Source organism: Semicossyphus pulcher, unplaced genomic scaffold, assembly GCF_022749685.1.
Source record: "Semicossyphus pulcher isolate SPU_LCO1_2020_fin unplaced genomic scaffold, fSemPul1.0.p SCAF_2, whole genome shotgun sequence".
Classification (NCBI taxonomy): domain Eukaryota; kingdom Metazoa; phylum Chordata; class Actinopteri; order Labriformes; family Labridae; genus Semicossyphus; species Semicossyphus pulcher.
Window position 1 is genome coordinate 5518411 of NW_027211693.1, and position 14088 is coordinate 5532498.

Genomic DNA, 14088 nt, shown 5'->3' on the forward strand with positions numbered 1-14088 from the left:
CGGATCCAGAGCGACGCTCCGGCTGCCTCTGGGATGCATGTCATAGAAACCCTGCAGATCTGAGAGACGCACTCCTGTGTGGGACTATTCTGTGAGTGGAATTAGGGGATTTAACGCACATGCACAGTTTGCGAGACCTCTGGAGACACTGAGACGCAGCATCACGCGGACTAAACAGCTCTTTTTTTGAAGGAATATGTCTTATTTCCCCTTTACGCGCCGTGGATCGCACAGACTTGACTTAAGAGGGTGTAATTGTGTGTCAATTAACAGCAGCCTGTGAGCGGCTAACCTCCTCTCGAGAACCCCCCTTCCTCCTCCTCCTCCCCTCTCTGTCCCCCCCGAGCCAAAACCTGGACAAGCTTCCTCCCCGCAGCCCCGCCGGTGCCTCTGCCTGCCTCTGTCCGTGGTCCTGAACTCTATTTCTGGGCTGGATTCTGTGGATTTTCCCGCTGGAGGGAATGAGAGCGGACACAAGCATGATTTCACGGCCGGTGAGGTCATGAATATCCCGCGGCTCAGCACCGGCGACTCCGGGATCTGAGAAAAAAAAAGCGGAACATTGCCGGCTCACCTTGGAGGTCATAAACCATAACCACAACCCCCCCTCCCCTCTCCTTCTCTTCCTCCTCCTCTTCCACCACTAAAGGATTTTTTTTTTTCTGGAGGGGAATTTTTCATCCTCTCAAGAGTGTGACCCCCCCTCCCCTCTTCAGCAACACCTTCACCCCCCCACCTCCAAAACAAAATGAGACTGGCAAAAATGTGCCGACTAAACGCGCTGGGGATCTATTTGTGGGAAACGGTAGTGTTTATCAGGTAAGCAGAGGCATGAAATGGACTTCATGAGTGAAAATACTGATGTGTGTGTAATTTGATCAAATCTAAATTTGCATTTTTATTGCTTTGCTGCCGTTTGGGATATGCATGGAAATGAGAGCTCCCTTCAGAAGTTTTGAGGGGGGAGGGAGTCCAGGTGAAGCTTGTGAAAGTTGCCTTTGGCTTGTGTGCGTTATTGCTCATGTGCACGTGAAGCTTGCACGAATAATGAGTTGCATTCAGTCGCATTTAGTCCATTCAGGGGGGGAACAGCGACCACTAGCGGTCAGTCTGCGTTTAGGACGCGCTTCTCTAGAGTGTCAACAGGCATGTGGGGAGAAAAGAAGATTTGAGGGCTGCACATGTTGTGACATTTAGATGATGCTCTTATTTATGACTCCTGGAGCTGTTATTAGCAAACGCTCACACACACAAACTCATGATGAAGCGTGTGTGGGTCATGTCAGACTGTGTGTAGAGGGTATGTTGCTTTCCTATCTGCTTGAAGGTGAATATTTCTTCCAAAAACAGAGGCAATGTGAATGATTTACAGTTCTCCTTCTCCTGGAAAAACCTCCTCTCATTAGTCTCTCTGGTTCAATAAGACAATCAGTTGTTGTGAGGTTCTGGTTGTAATTTCTTCTTTCATTACAAGCAATCCATTAATTGATTAACAGCAAGTCATTCTGCTGCTGCTGCACTGTTTACTCATCAAGCTAAACTCACAAAACACCAAAGAGAAGGACAACAACAGATCAATCAAACAAACATTTCTTCACTTTCATAATTCTTGAAGTTTTTCGTTTGCTGGATGCTTGTCACTGTGAGGTATTACAGCCGCTACAGCTGGCCATCTCCCTGCATGTTTTCCTTTTTTTCCCACCCTTGTGTGCACCCATGTTGATTTTGAGGTCAGCTCCGGTCTCTCTCTCTCTCTCTTTCTCTCTCTGCTGGAAGCAACATTTACTCATCCCTGCTGCCTCCAAAGTTGCCTATTCATCAGGGCCTTCTCGCATGCAGAACCCCCTTCCAACCCAGTCCTCCTGTCATCCTCACAGCAGTACAGAAGAGTATGTGTGCTTTGCATTCTGACGCTTAAATGGATTGTTGCCCAAAATGGGGAATTGAAACTATTATTTTTTTAGGTGACAAATGTTAGGTGACAGTTTTATTTTTAGTGAAATTCCCTTGAACAGAGGTTGGCAGAGTGTCACGGTTGTTGACTGTAGGGCTTGTTAAAGTTGTCATTGGTCTCATCCAATGTTGGGGGTAAGGAAATATTGACGCTAATGATAGAAGTGATATAATGTTTTGTAATACTGCAATGATTCTCAAAAAACTAAACCAGAAAAGAAGGATAATAAATCATGTGATACAGTTTGTTTGAAGATATTTCTGAACCATTAGAGGCCTGTGTGGTGCATAAATGAGATGGGCAGTTAAGGGGAAGTTGGAGTCTGGAGGTATTTGGCTTTAGGCCACTTTGGGATGCCTAATGCATCATCAACAAGGTGAATGCATTTAATAAAGAGTGAGAAAGTGTCAGGTGTCAGTGCCCTTCGCAGGCTGTAAATTGCTCTCCTGGGACGAAGAATAACAGCTGCAGGTTTGGGCTTTGTTGAGCTCGTAAAGTTCAGACAACAAGTGAATTATTCATTTTATAAAACGTCGTCTTGTAACATGATGTGATTTTTATTCTAACCTGTAATTCTGCATGGAGTGATAAAGTGGTATTGAGATTCTTTGTTTGAGTAAAAGTTGCGAAAACACATTCAAAATGTGCTCAAGGAGAAATCCTAAATCCTGATTTTCAGCGTGACTCGAGCAATTAAAGTACAAGTCATTCTGCAGAATGGCCCTTTGAGAGCGTCATATTAAAATACACAACTATTATTATTTATTACTTTCTTTGTCTTCTGACATACCTGAAATGCAGCAGCCAGATGGGTTTAAAATAGTTGTTTTTTACATTACTGCCAACTATTGATAGTTGATGGGATAAAGTTCTGTCATGGAGTGCTTGTGTATCGTGTGTGTAGGAGGGTATTGCAACTTGATGCAATGAAATAGGGTGCTGGTAGTTCAATAAGCTGATGTGTTTTTTATGGGAAAATATGTTCTGCAGCAAGACCTACATCCATCAGATACTTTGGTTAATGGAAACACAAATAGTACTTTTTACCTCTGTCAGTGGAGTTATGGTGTTGGTTCCCAGTTTGTGTTTGTTTGTTTGTTTGTCAACAGCATGAAAAATGAAAAAAAAACCACAGGCACAATTTTCATTAAACTTCGTGGTTGTAGCATAGGCCCCAGCCTACGTGTTACAGTGATGGGCTTACCTGGGTCATATGGGCTTCAAATGGGTATGGGGTCAGAGTGGGGTTGTAGTTGGGTTGGTATTCGGTCGTCATGGACACGCAGAAGAATGTACAAGGGTTTGAGATGTGCATACCACTTAGTTTAGCAAAATTAGTATAGCAAATACTTGATGCGTCCCAAGTGGGCTCAATCTACCCACATGGGCCCTGTATGGAGCCCATCGAGGGCCCTTCTCTAACCCATGTAAGCTAACCCATGTGGGAAATAGAAACTGAAGACAAAACTGCCTGGGCCCCGAGTATCCTGATCAGCCCAGGTGCAACTAATTTGGGCCACACTTAGACGTGACTCCTGAGGGGGGGGGGAGCCATTAAATCTTTAACCGATCCGACTCATTAATAGAAGAATCATTAACGGAGGATCTGACTCAGAAAACATCAATTTCATAAACAATATATGTAGTCATACAGTATGTACTGGTTGCACTTACAGATGGGAATAGTATAGATAACTGGACTATTGCCCTTGGCGGAGGTACGTCCCTTAGTGCACTTTATATATAGGATATACTGTATATGCGCTCATTGTTGCTCGTAGCGTTGTTGCACTGCTGCGTATACTCCATCTTTTTGAAAAACTACATCATTATTTCTTTGGCTTGTTTTCCATTCTGGGAGCAAAGTGTGAGCTGGCAATGAGTCTATTTACTTTTACACACTGTTTTTCCTCATTTACACTGAATGCATATTGTATGCAAATATCTCACACTATAATTTGCTAATGTCTTTGGCTGTTGTTTTGCATTTCCAACCTGCAGGCGCCCTGCATATTTCCCTTTATTGCATCATGTGTGGATATTATTTCCCTGCACGACCTCCGAGGTATTTCATTATGTGAGCTATCAAAGGCGTTTTTCTACCTGCTGCAGAGACCCCCTCATTTCCATTGAATTAAGCTGCCGTTTACATTTGGGATGGGTGGCTTGGCTGCTGGTGTTCGGAGGAGGGGAGGGGTGGCCACGGGAGTTTTGCATTCAGCACACACTGTTTAGTTAATGAACCAGAGTCGGGATATTGCCATCTCAGCTCCTCGGGCCCAGACTCTGCAGTTCCCTGCTTAATTGATATCTCTTCCCCCCCGTTCCGACCCAGACCCCCCACACCTCATTCCACATTCAGCCTTATTACTAAACATTGATTAGCCTGTCAATGGCCGGGGCCAGTCCTGATGAATACACATTTAATGCTTGCACATATCTCTCCCCTCTCCCTCTGTCCCCGCTCCTATTATTCGTCGGAGAAGCAGGAGAGCAGAGCTGAGACTTCAGATGGAGATTGGACCCTGAGGACATTCATCTCAACAAAACCTTTAATCTTGTATTCAGGTTTAAATCTGAGAATTCTGTCAAGACAGGTGGAAGAAATTGGCAAGAAAGCGAGATAATTTCCCTCGTTGCCACACAGCTCAACTTCTATTGACTCAAGCTTTTCAATCAAGTGGGAAAACTTTTTCCAACAAAAACAAGCAGCTTACTTCAGAGAGCTGTCATTAGTTTGACAGAGTCCGACTGACCCTTGACCTTCTTAACTCTACTGGTTGCTTTGAATGGCCTAAGAAACAGCTGCTATCATTTTACTAGACTAAGAAAAGCTGTCGCAAAGGTCAGCAAACAGTAGATTCTGTCTGTCAAGCAGCCTGACCTTTACTTTGAAAAGGCTGGTTGGTGACGGCTGCTTTATAGCACATGCCTTCATTTTTGATAACAATCCCACTCTTTGCCTTCGATTGATGAATAAATTACAGAACTAAAGTACACCGATAAATGAACAGTGAATGACTGAGAGAGAAAGAACTAGACATGGATGTCAAGCTAAACACGTACTGCAGCTAGAGGCTAACTAGCTGTCTAAACATGAAGCAAACCAGCGATGATACAATAAGCTTTTCCTGTAGCAGCACTCCCAACTCGTTAAATACGGCATCTTGGTAATCGTCCCAACGCTTCAAAATGTGACCGTCTAGGAACACCTCGAGGGTCATTTCTTGACACTGTCCTGAAGCTTATTGGTGTGATGTCAGGAGACATTTTAACAGAGTTCCAGCTCTGCTGTTTACACAGACACCGCTTCACCTCTGTTACTACCTCCGATGCCGGCTCAGAGGTGGAACGACTTCACCCCACCTTTACGCCTCCATGCGTTTTAAATAGAAGGCGGAGCGTAACAGAGGTGCACTAATCCCGCCTTGAACTATATAAGGGGCTATTGTTTGAAGATCACAAAAGTCAGCTTGCGGTCGCTGTTGGGGGCGATGGATGGGTCAAACAAAGACATGCTTTTCAGGAGAGTGGGGTTCAATGTTTCTCAGCAAGCTTTGCTCTGAAATTCCAATCATGATGCTTTTTTGACTGCTGTATTTTAAAAGTCTAAGTGGATGTTGCATATTGATAACTAACCTGACCGTGGAGAGTAAGAGACTAAGTAAGAGAAAGAGTCCATCATGGTTGACTTAAGTAATGTAACTGTAAATGAACCATCACGCTGTTCCACATCTGAAGCAGAGCTGGAGCAGAAAAGACATGAAGTGCACAGCGTGGACGTGTCATGCTCCTCAGGCCACATCGGCCTCTGTATCGACCGCTCAGGCACCAATGATTAATCAAACCAGCCAGCGTTGCGTTTAGAGAATGCCAACGCACAAACCATGACCATCAGAGAATACCAATCAGTCAGTCAGAATGATTGACAGGCCTTTGAACAGTGATTGACATCTCTGCCGTATTGCTTTTCTGGCAGGCAGGAGGTTGTTGTTGTCTGAACAGCAGAATTTTTGAGGTTAGTTCAGTAGGCTTTGGGGAAGGCTCTCCTCTGCAGCAGGATGTTTGTGTGTTTCCTGGATAACTCGAGATGTGTGTGTTCATGTATGTATTTAATTGAGCATCAACTTTGTGTGTGTTTATGTGTGTGTGTGTGTGTGTGTGTGTGTGTGTGTGTGTGTGTGTTTCACGCAGAATGTCTGTTTCACTTTCAGGAAAAGAGGTTAATGCTAAAAGTGGAGCATATGTACAGTTTGCTACAAATTCCTCTCAAGGGAAATTTGTATTCACTGATTTAGACACAATTACGGAGTGAATTTATTATCTCACAGTGCTGCAGGAGGGAAGCAGAGAGGATTTTCCGTTGACACTTCAAAAAAAATAAGGCGGCAGAGGTGATTTTCAACTCATGTGGGTTTTTACTACTTTGTTTGTCGCAGTGCAACAAATAAAACACCTCCACGTTTGGAGACAACACAAACAGTCCTTTCCCGTCTTGATCGGGACTTCGCTCATTTCACATCCGCCTGCCTTTGATAACGCAGATTGATCGCCTCTTTCGTTTCCGGGTGCTTGCACAGATCGTTACTTTGCACACAAGCATGCAAACTATTTATCTTCAACTGGGCCAAATGTGCAGAGAGTGACCTTTTCCTCTATGGATTTCTATATTCAATAAAACTCTTGATGCTCTCAAGCGGAAACAACAGGCAGTCCATATAAACACCTAATCTAAAGGTTTCACCTCTGGGCTGAAGTATGGCCGCTGTTCTCACAGATCTTTATATGCAACACCATCAAGTAGGCATTCAAGGGGAAAATGTATGCACAATCTATAGGGACACTGTAATCTATAATTTCTATTAGCGGGAAGAATATTCAGCCGTGCCTGAAGCCGTTTACCTGTCTGCTGCTGGAAGGTAACCTTGAGCCGGCCTTGAAAACGCAGCTGCATGTGCGGATCTCTTTCTGCACGCACACACACACACACACGCACACACGCCGTCATCACATCACAGGGTAAATTAAAGCCGACTCTACCAGTTCATGAAATAAATTGATGTTGAAATTCGCCAATTTAGAGAAGGTCATTCGTCTGCTTCCTTAAATTATGTTAAGTAAAAAAAAAAAGCCAGGATGTCAGCTGAGTCACAATATTAAATAAAAATCCTCCTTCTGAGCTGGCAGCATTAAAATTTGGACAAAACTGACTTTTTCCAGAGAACAGAGTGACTTGGAAAATACAGAGTGTCCAGGCGCTGTGTTCATTAAGTAAAAGGTTAGCCTCGGTGTAGACAGTCAGACAAAACAGAGCTGAGACACAATGACTTAATGGACTGTCATGTTACCTTGAGTGATATTTTACTCTGCTGAACCATTTCTGGTCGTGGCATTCATTAGCTTTATAAGTGTTGTGAGTCAGTGTCGGCTGTCAGCAGCGTGTGCACTCACATCGCAGGTTTACCTCTTTTTTTCTTACGTACTTGTTGAACAGAAAAGGCTTTTCTTCAGGAGGCGTGCGGGGTCGAACCTGACGTGCAAAATGTGCGTCCAGTGGGGATTGAAGAGCACGATGCTGCTTTTATATCACATCAGAGAAGACGGAGGCTGCACACTTGGGACTTGGACTCGAGTCTGACTTGAGACATAAAACTGAATACCTCAGATTTGACAGAGACATGTTCGTTTTAATATTTTTTGCAAACATTCTTTCTATTTTACACTGAAAGGTTTTTTTTATAAACAGTAAAAACACACGGAAGCAAAGTCAAGTCAATTCTATTTACAGAGCACATTTCATACAAGAGATATAAATACCTCTATACAATGTTTTTATTGTATTGTAACATTTAAATAAGCTGAGCAACACTTTCACTTCCACTTTGTGCTTCATTTGGCTCATTTTGCATCAGACTAAGACTTAAAATTAGGCTCTTTACCTGCATGCGGTGCATCTTCTTCAGGCAAAATGCAATGCAAATTGCATTGGTAATTTCAGTGTGTCTTTGGGAGCTGGGTGGATAGGGTGTCTCTGCACAGCGTCTCTGTTCTGTATGTCTGACTTGACGCTGGAGGACTGGGAGCAGCTCGTTCTTTCTCTCGGCCTTCACACACTCATCATGCTGCACTTTGTGCTGTTTTTTCAGCTGCTTGAACAAGTTAGTCGTGTTGCATTGCGGTGCAGACGCAGGTTTCATGACCTCTTTGCATATTATTGTTTCTTCTTCATATCACTTGTCCTAAACCTGAAACACCTCCAAACAGCCGCCGACGAGCTGTTTCAGGGGACCAGCTCTTCTTCTTCTGTTCCAGACGTTTGACTTTAGTTTCTCCTGACTGTGTCTATTGTTTACTCTTCCGCTCTAAACTGCCGCTGCGAGGTAGGCGCTCATGACTCTACAGCATTTTAAACGTCAATATCATCGTCAATCAATTATGTAATCATGGCAAGCCAAAATCGTTAATCGGGACGATAAAAAGGAATTAGAATTACAAGGACATAGGAAGGTATTACGTTATTGTCTTTTAAAAAAGGAATCACTGATTTTAAATTAAGAGCTTTTTTTTTAACCACGCTCTTTAGACCCAACTAAAAACTTGCAGAGTAGGACCAGAATGACATAAGGCCCCATAAACTGATTTAGAATTGAATCTAAGTATGGTAAGGGACCTTTATGTGATCTAAGGGAGCTGTTGGATATCTAAATATGTCAATATGTCAGATATGTAGGAAGAATTTAAAACTACATATTCAGCTGTTATAAAATCAGACTTAAACGAGAATCAACAAGACGTCATGGCATGAAGGTCCTTGATCTGAATCCATGGCTGGAGTTTGTATGTCGTCCCCATGCCTGCATAGATGTCTGCCTGCATGGTGTAAGACGCAGACGAGGCAAAGTGAGGCAAAGTTTGTCAAAAGAAACCGGCAGTATTGAGCATCACAGATTAATGATAACAGGATCTAAGAGGAGTTTCATTGAGCAGTGAATGAACAGCATTAGTTGCACTTAATTCAAACCTCAGTAATCCTCTTTTAAACCCTCGAGGGACGCATCTGTCTTCTCTCCAGCTGTGGACAACACGAGAGTCGGGGGTCAGACTTGAGGGATCAGGGTCAGCTGGACAGCACGGTCTTCAGAGCAGGCTGGGATTTATTGTGTTGCTCAAGGACACTGGAGAAAGATGGAGAGCTCAGCACAGTCCCCTGCCAGCTGCCCCTCTCAGAAATCACCTGCTGTCAGTTAGCATACACTCCCGCTTCAGCCAAATTAAAGCCACTGTGTTATTTATGAACCTGCCCTCAGACTCTTTCATTTGTTCTGCAGGTACCCCACCATATTTATCACTCACATCTCCCATCATAACAAATCATAACATATATATATTTTTCTGTGATCAATTTTCCCAGCTCCTCTAATGAAAAACAATCGACTGCTGTGGTGGAGTTCGCTACCATCTCTACCATAATTAACTTCTGGGCAGCTCCATTTCCAAAACTTGATGTATGATAATACATTATTGATTAGCAGACAGAGACAGATTTGCACCATAAACATCAGAGTATATTATCAAAGCACTCTCGGCGCTGGAACTCGGTTACAGTGAAGGTGAATTCCTGGAAATGTTTTTTAGCTACGGCAGGTTTCTGTAATTAAAGTGGAGCCGGACAGCGACAGAAGACAGATGAGGAGATGCTGTTCCTTTAGAAAGAGAGAGAGGGGGCAGTTTTCTGACTACAGTTACAGTGTTTTCATACAGAAGACAGCTCAGCTTAATGAAACACCCCCTGTTTGTTCAGCCTCACATTATTCAGCAAGATTCAGCACTGTTCAAATACAGCCTTCTAGAGACAAGTTAGTTTCCTTTTTCTGTACAGTTTGCATTTGTTTGTTTTTTTGGGTATATACAGAAAATATACAGAAATGACCGAATTGTTACTACCAATACTTTAGTCCAAAAATTAATATATGATACGCGTACCTGCTGGACTTTCAACCTGCAGAGGACTCGTGCATATGAGACAGCCATCACTCTGTCTGTCACTGTAAACTCCCGTCTACAGTTCAGTTCATTCTCTTCACTAAACTGCAATGTATTCAGCGGAACAACATGTCTCATGCTCAAATGATCACTTTCTGCACCGTGTCAGCGCTGTCCATATGCATGCTCTCTCTCTCTCTCCTACCTCTCATGCAGTTCATTTCAATATTATACAGACTAACAGTAATTAATATCGCTGCCCGATGTCTTTGGTTACAGTTTGACATCTGCAATGAAAACAGCTCATCATCAAAGCGTGCCGTATCAAAAGTTACGTTCATCAGTGATAATGAATGAATACAATAAAGGATAAAACCTGTTTACTGCTACAAACAGCAGTTACTGAGGGGGAGATTGGAGTTCATACACTAAAGAAATGTCTTCTGTTCAGTTTCAAGCAGTGATGAAACATTAATCATATGTTTGTGAATTCATAATTCCTTCATAAGGCAGGGAGCGTGCAGCTGAAGCAGAGAAATCATTCTGTCCTCTGTCCACTACTCCGAGACTACTCCGAGATATCATGACATGAACAATCGTGTTTTAAATCTTACTAGAAAAAAATAAAATTAAGTAAATTAAAAAAGTTGTTGTCCCCACCAATGTTTCAATGAAAACTAAAACTGTTTAACCTTTATTTTCACATCTTTAATTTACTTTTAACTTGAGCCAGAAATCCAGCACTGAGATTCTCTTGAAGTGCTGACGTTAGGACATAAATGATGGATCCAAACTCCCTTCAAAGTACAAGCATTTTTGTGTTTTTGCAGGTCTCTCTTGCAGACAGACTAGACAAAGCATGAGTTCCATTGTTAAATAGTTTTCAGTGTAGAATTACTAATGTTTTGTGTAACTTTGAGGGATCTGATCTGTAAAGCAGAACAAGGGTTATAGGAACTAGCAGTTTCACGTGTACCATGTCTTTTCTTTCTTTGCCCTGCTTACCTCTCGTCTGCCTCCAGGCTAAACGCTGAAAAGGTTTCAACAGTACCAAAGAGGAGAGAGATAGTTTGACCTTTCAAGATGACAACAGGACTTAGTGATTTAAGTGACTGGAAGTTCAGAGGTTCAGTCCCTGCAACAAGGACAAATACTGCGTCCATCAACAGCCCTGTGCTCCGTCAAAGTGACACATGTCCTCGCCTTGTCACTGTAATTTAAACTTGGCTAAATGCTCAAACTATAGAACAGTTAGGAGTCAAGCTGGGAACTTCTGGGTTTCAGGAGCTCCAGGCTCCATGTGTCCCAACGGGTTTGTGTATGAACTATTGAAGTATGGTAAATGGGCTGTACTTATACGCTTTTCTAGTCTTTCCACCACTCAAAGCTGCTTTTACACTACATGTCCCATTCACACATGCACACCCATTCATACACTGAGGGCAGAGGCTGCTACGTAAAATGCCTGACTGTTAATCAGTCTTCACATTCGCACACCATTCGCTATGCCACCGGGAGCAATTTGGGGTTCTTGCCCAAAGACACTAAGACATGAGACTGAGGGAGCTGGGGATCGAACCACCAACCTTCCGATTGAAAGATGACCAACTCAAGCACTGAGCCACAGCCGCCCAAATTATAATATCAGCTGATGTGATAAGAGCCATGGTAGAGGATAAGCTTATTTGCTTTCCTTCCAGTTAGATGAGAGGACTAATATCAATATGATGGCCCGATACCGACCTCCACACCAAAGCCTAAACACTGAACCCTCATGGACATTAATGACATCCGGTGTGCAGTGCGTGAGGGTTTGAGAACTGCAGGAATGGGACACATTATCATGGCACCACCTGTTGCCTGGAAACCAGATGCGCCATTAAATCTAATAAGGAAAAAAGCCGACCTGCAGCGTGTATTTGTGCGTCTAACAAACAAACTATCAAAAGTCAGAAAGGCATTATTGTTAGTCATAAATCAAATGTTAACCTGTCGGTTCCCGTCACTGTCCATGCTCGCATTGTTTATTTTTGGTTCAAACTTTATTGAATACTTTTCAATGTACGAATATTTGTTTACATTTAGTGCAGGGCTGTTTGTCACGTTTGTATACGTCGCTAGGTTTGTTATGAACTCTGGGTAAGGACTTTTGTGAAGTCCGTAATTTGGCGTTGAAAAGTTTGCAGCAGAACCCTCACGTACTTGGTGATCTGACAGTGGAAGAGCACTAAGCACCCCACACCGGAAATGCGCCTCATAGTCCGTGAGTGTCTGAATGTAGATTGAGATTGGGCCTCTGTCTGTGTGTTAAGAACAAAGCTGGAGCAATAAGCATAACTTAGCATAAAGGCTGGAAGCAGGGGAAAACACCTTGGGTAAAAAAAAAAAACAGGGACTAATACTAAAACCTGTGTTCAGTTAACACATCAGCCAACCTGCACAATAACCAGACAGGCCGCTTGCAGTCTTTATGCTAAGCTAGGCTAATCACTTCCTGTCTTCAGCTCAGTAGTCAACACACAGACTTCAAAGTGGTATTGGTCTTCTCATCACACTTTGGAAGGGAAAGCAAAGCAGTACATTTCCCCATATTATTGAAATATATCTTTTAAGGCTTCATTTCCCATCGTTGTGTCCCTGTATTGTTCAAGTTATATGAACTTGATTATCTAATTTTTGTTGGTCTTATTTTGTATATTTCTAAATGACTGTATTTTAGCACACAGCCAGTTAGTATTTTTATAGTAAGCTGTAGACAGCCGTCAGAGGGAAAAGGGGATTATTGTGTCCCAGCAGCTCATGTTGGCTCTGGGTGCCTCATCAAACCATATGGTACATTTCAATTAAATTTCTTATTAAAGGCACGCACATTAACACATCTAAAGTCCCCCACATGACACTGCAACGTCACTTAAGCCCACATGGATTTTATTCCGTGTATTCTCGGTGAATTTGAACAGAAAACAGAGTTTGCAGCATGTTGGAGAGGTCGGCCCTAAACGGCAGGCAGGAGCAGAAAACACAGGCCAACATGAACCTCCGCAGCAGCTGCAAACACAGAGCACAAACGAGTGTTTACCTGATAATCTCCACTGGAAATAGTTCAGTTATATCCCTCCTGAGTGGAGCAAACTGCCTTTAACTTTACTTTCCCTGTGATTGTAAAAATATGACTCTTTTGTTGTTGATTCTGGAGGTAGTGGAGCAGCAGAGTGTGCGACGCAGCCCAGCCATCCGAGTATCAGACGTTCATTTGTGTGATGAGTGAGTGTTTGCTGGATGAGCCAGGCAGCCTATCTGTTAGTGCCAGAGAGGCGAGCAGTCCTTTGCTTTCCTGAGTGTTACTAAATGCCAGGATGAGATCAATTAGGGATTCAGGTCTTCAGAGGCTTTAGGAACATAATGAGGAACACTTAGGGCTAATGATTGGAGCCTTGCATTAGCCCACACCTCGCTCTTCCCTTTCCTCGCTCTGTGCATATTAGACACTGGCAAGGGACGACTCAGCTGTTTTTCCTTCTTCTTTGCTGCCTCAGCATTGGACACGGGCTCTCCAAAGTAGCCTCAGCCAGCATTGATCTGAAATAATTAAAGCAAATCCGAACTTTGATCATGGAAACCCAGAGAACAGGACGCTCAGGGGGAGGATTATCAACAGAAGCAGATGGAAGGGCCTTGGATAGCTTTGTGCTATGTCGGCTGTGTGCTCCGGTTACGTTAGCTGATTGTAAAACACTTCAGTCCGCAGCAGCTCATCCAGTCTGTTAACGTGTGTGTTTACATACTGAATAACAAATGAAAGCCCTGTGACTGACACAAGAGTAGCAAAGCATGTTTGAGACTGTAATAGCTCAATACAGCGAGTGTAAAAAATGTTGCAGGTACTGAATGTGTAAGAGGAATTAAAGGGGCACTGCACTAATTCAGGCTTATCTGAGACAAAATACGTCGTCAGTGCATGCCTTTTAGAGGAGCACACAGAAACTTCTGATCTGACGTCCACTGACAGGTCGACATCAGTTTTTTGTGCCTCCAAAACCGAAGAACAAACATCATCAAGCTTCACTATCCGCCTTAAAACTCTTATACTTCTTAGATAATGTCTTGTCTTAAATTCAGGCTTTGGCGACATTTTCTTGGAATGTATCTCT

General features: G+C 43.1%; 1 protein-coding gene across 2 annotated transcripts in view; it reads left to right on the plus strand.

Moving 5' to 3' along the window:
* Positions 1 to 748: 748 nt before the first annotated feature.
* The window catches only part of glra1 (glycine receptor, alpha 1), a 111563-nt gene continuing 98223 nt past the window's right edge, over positions 749 to 14088 (plus strand). For both annotated transcript variants that reach the window (XM_069669824.1, XM_069669825.1), the window contains exon 1: positions 749 to 819. In XM_069669824.1, coding sequence (XP_069525925.1) covers positions 749 to 819 — 71 coding nt within the window. The remainder of the gene's footprint in view (positions 820 to 14088) is intronic.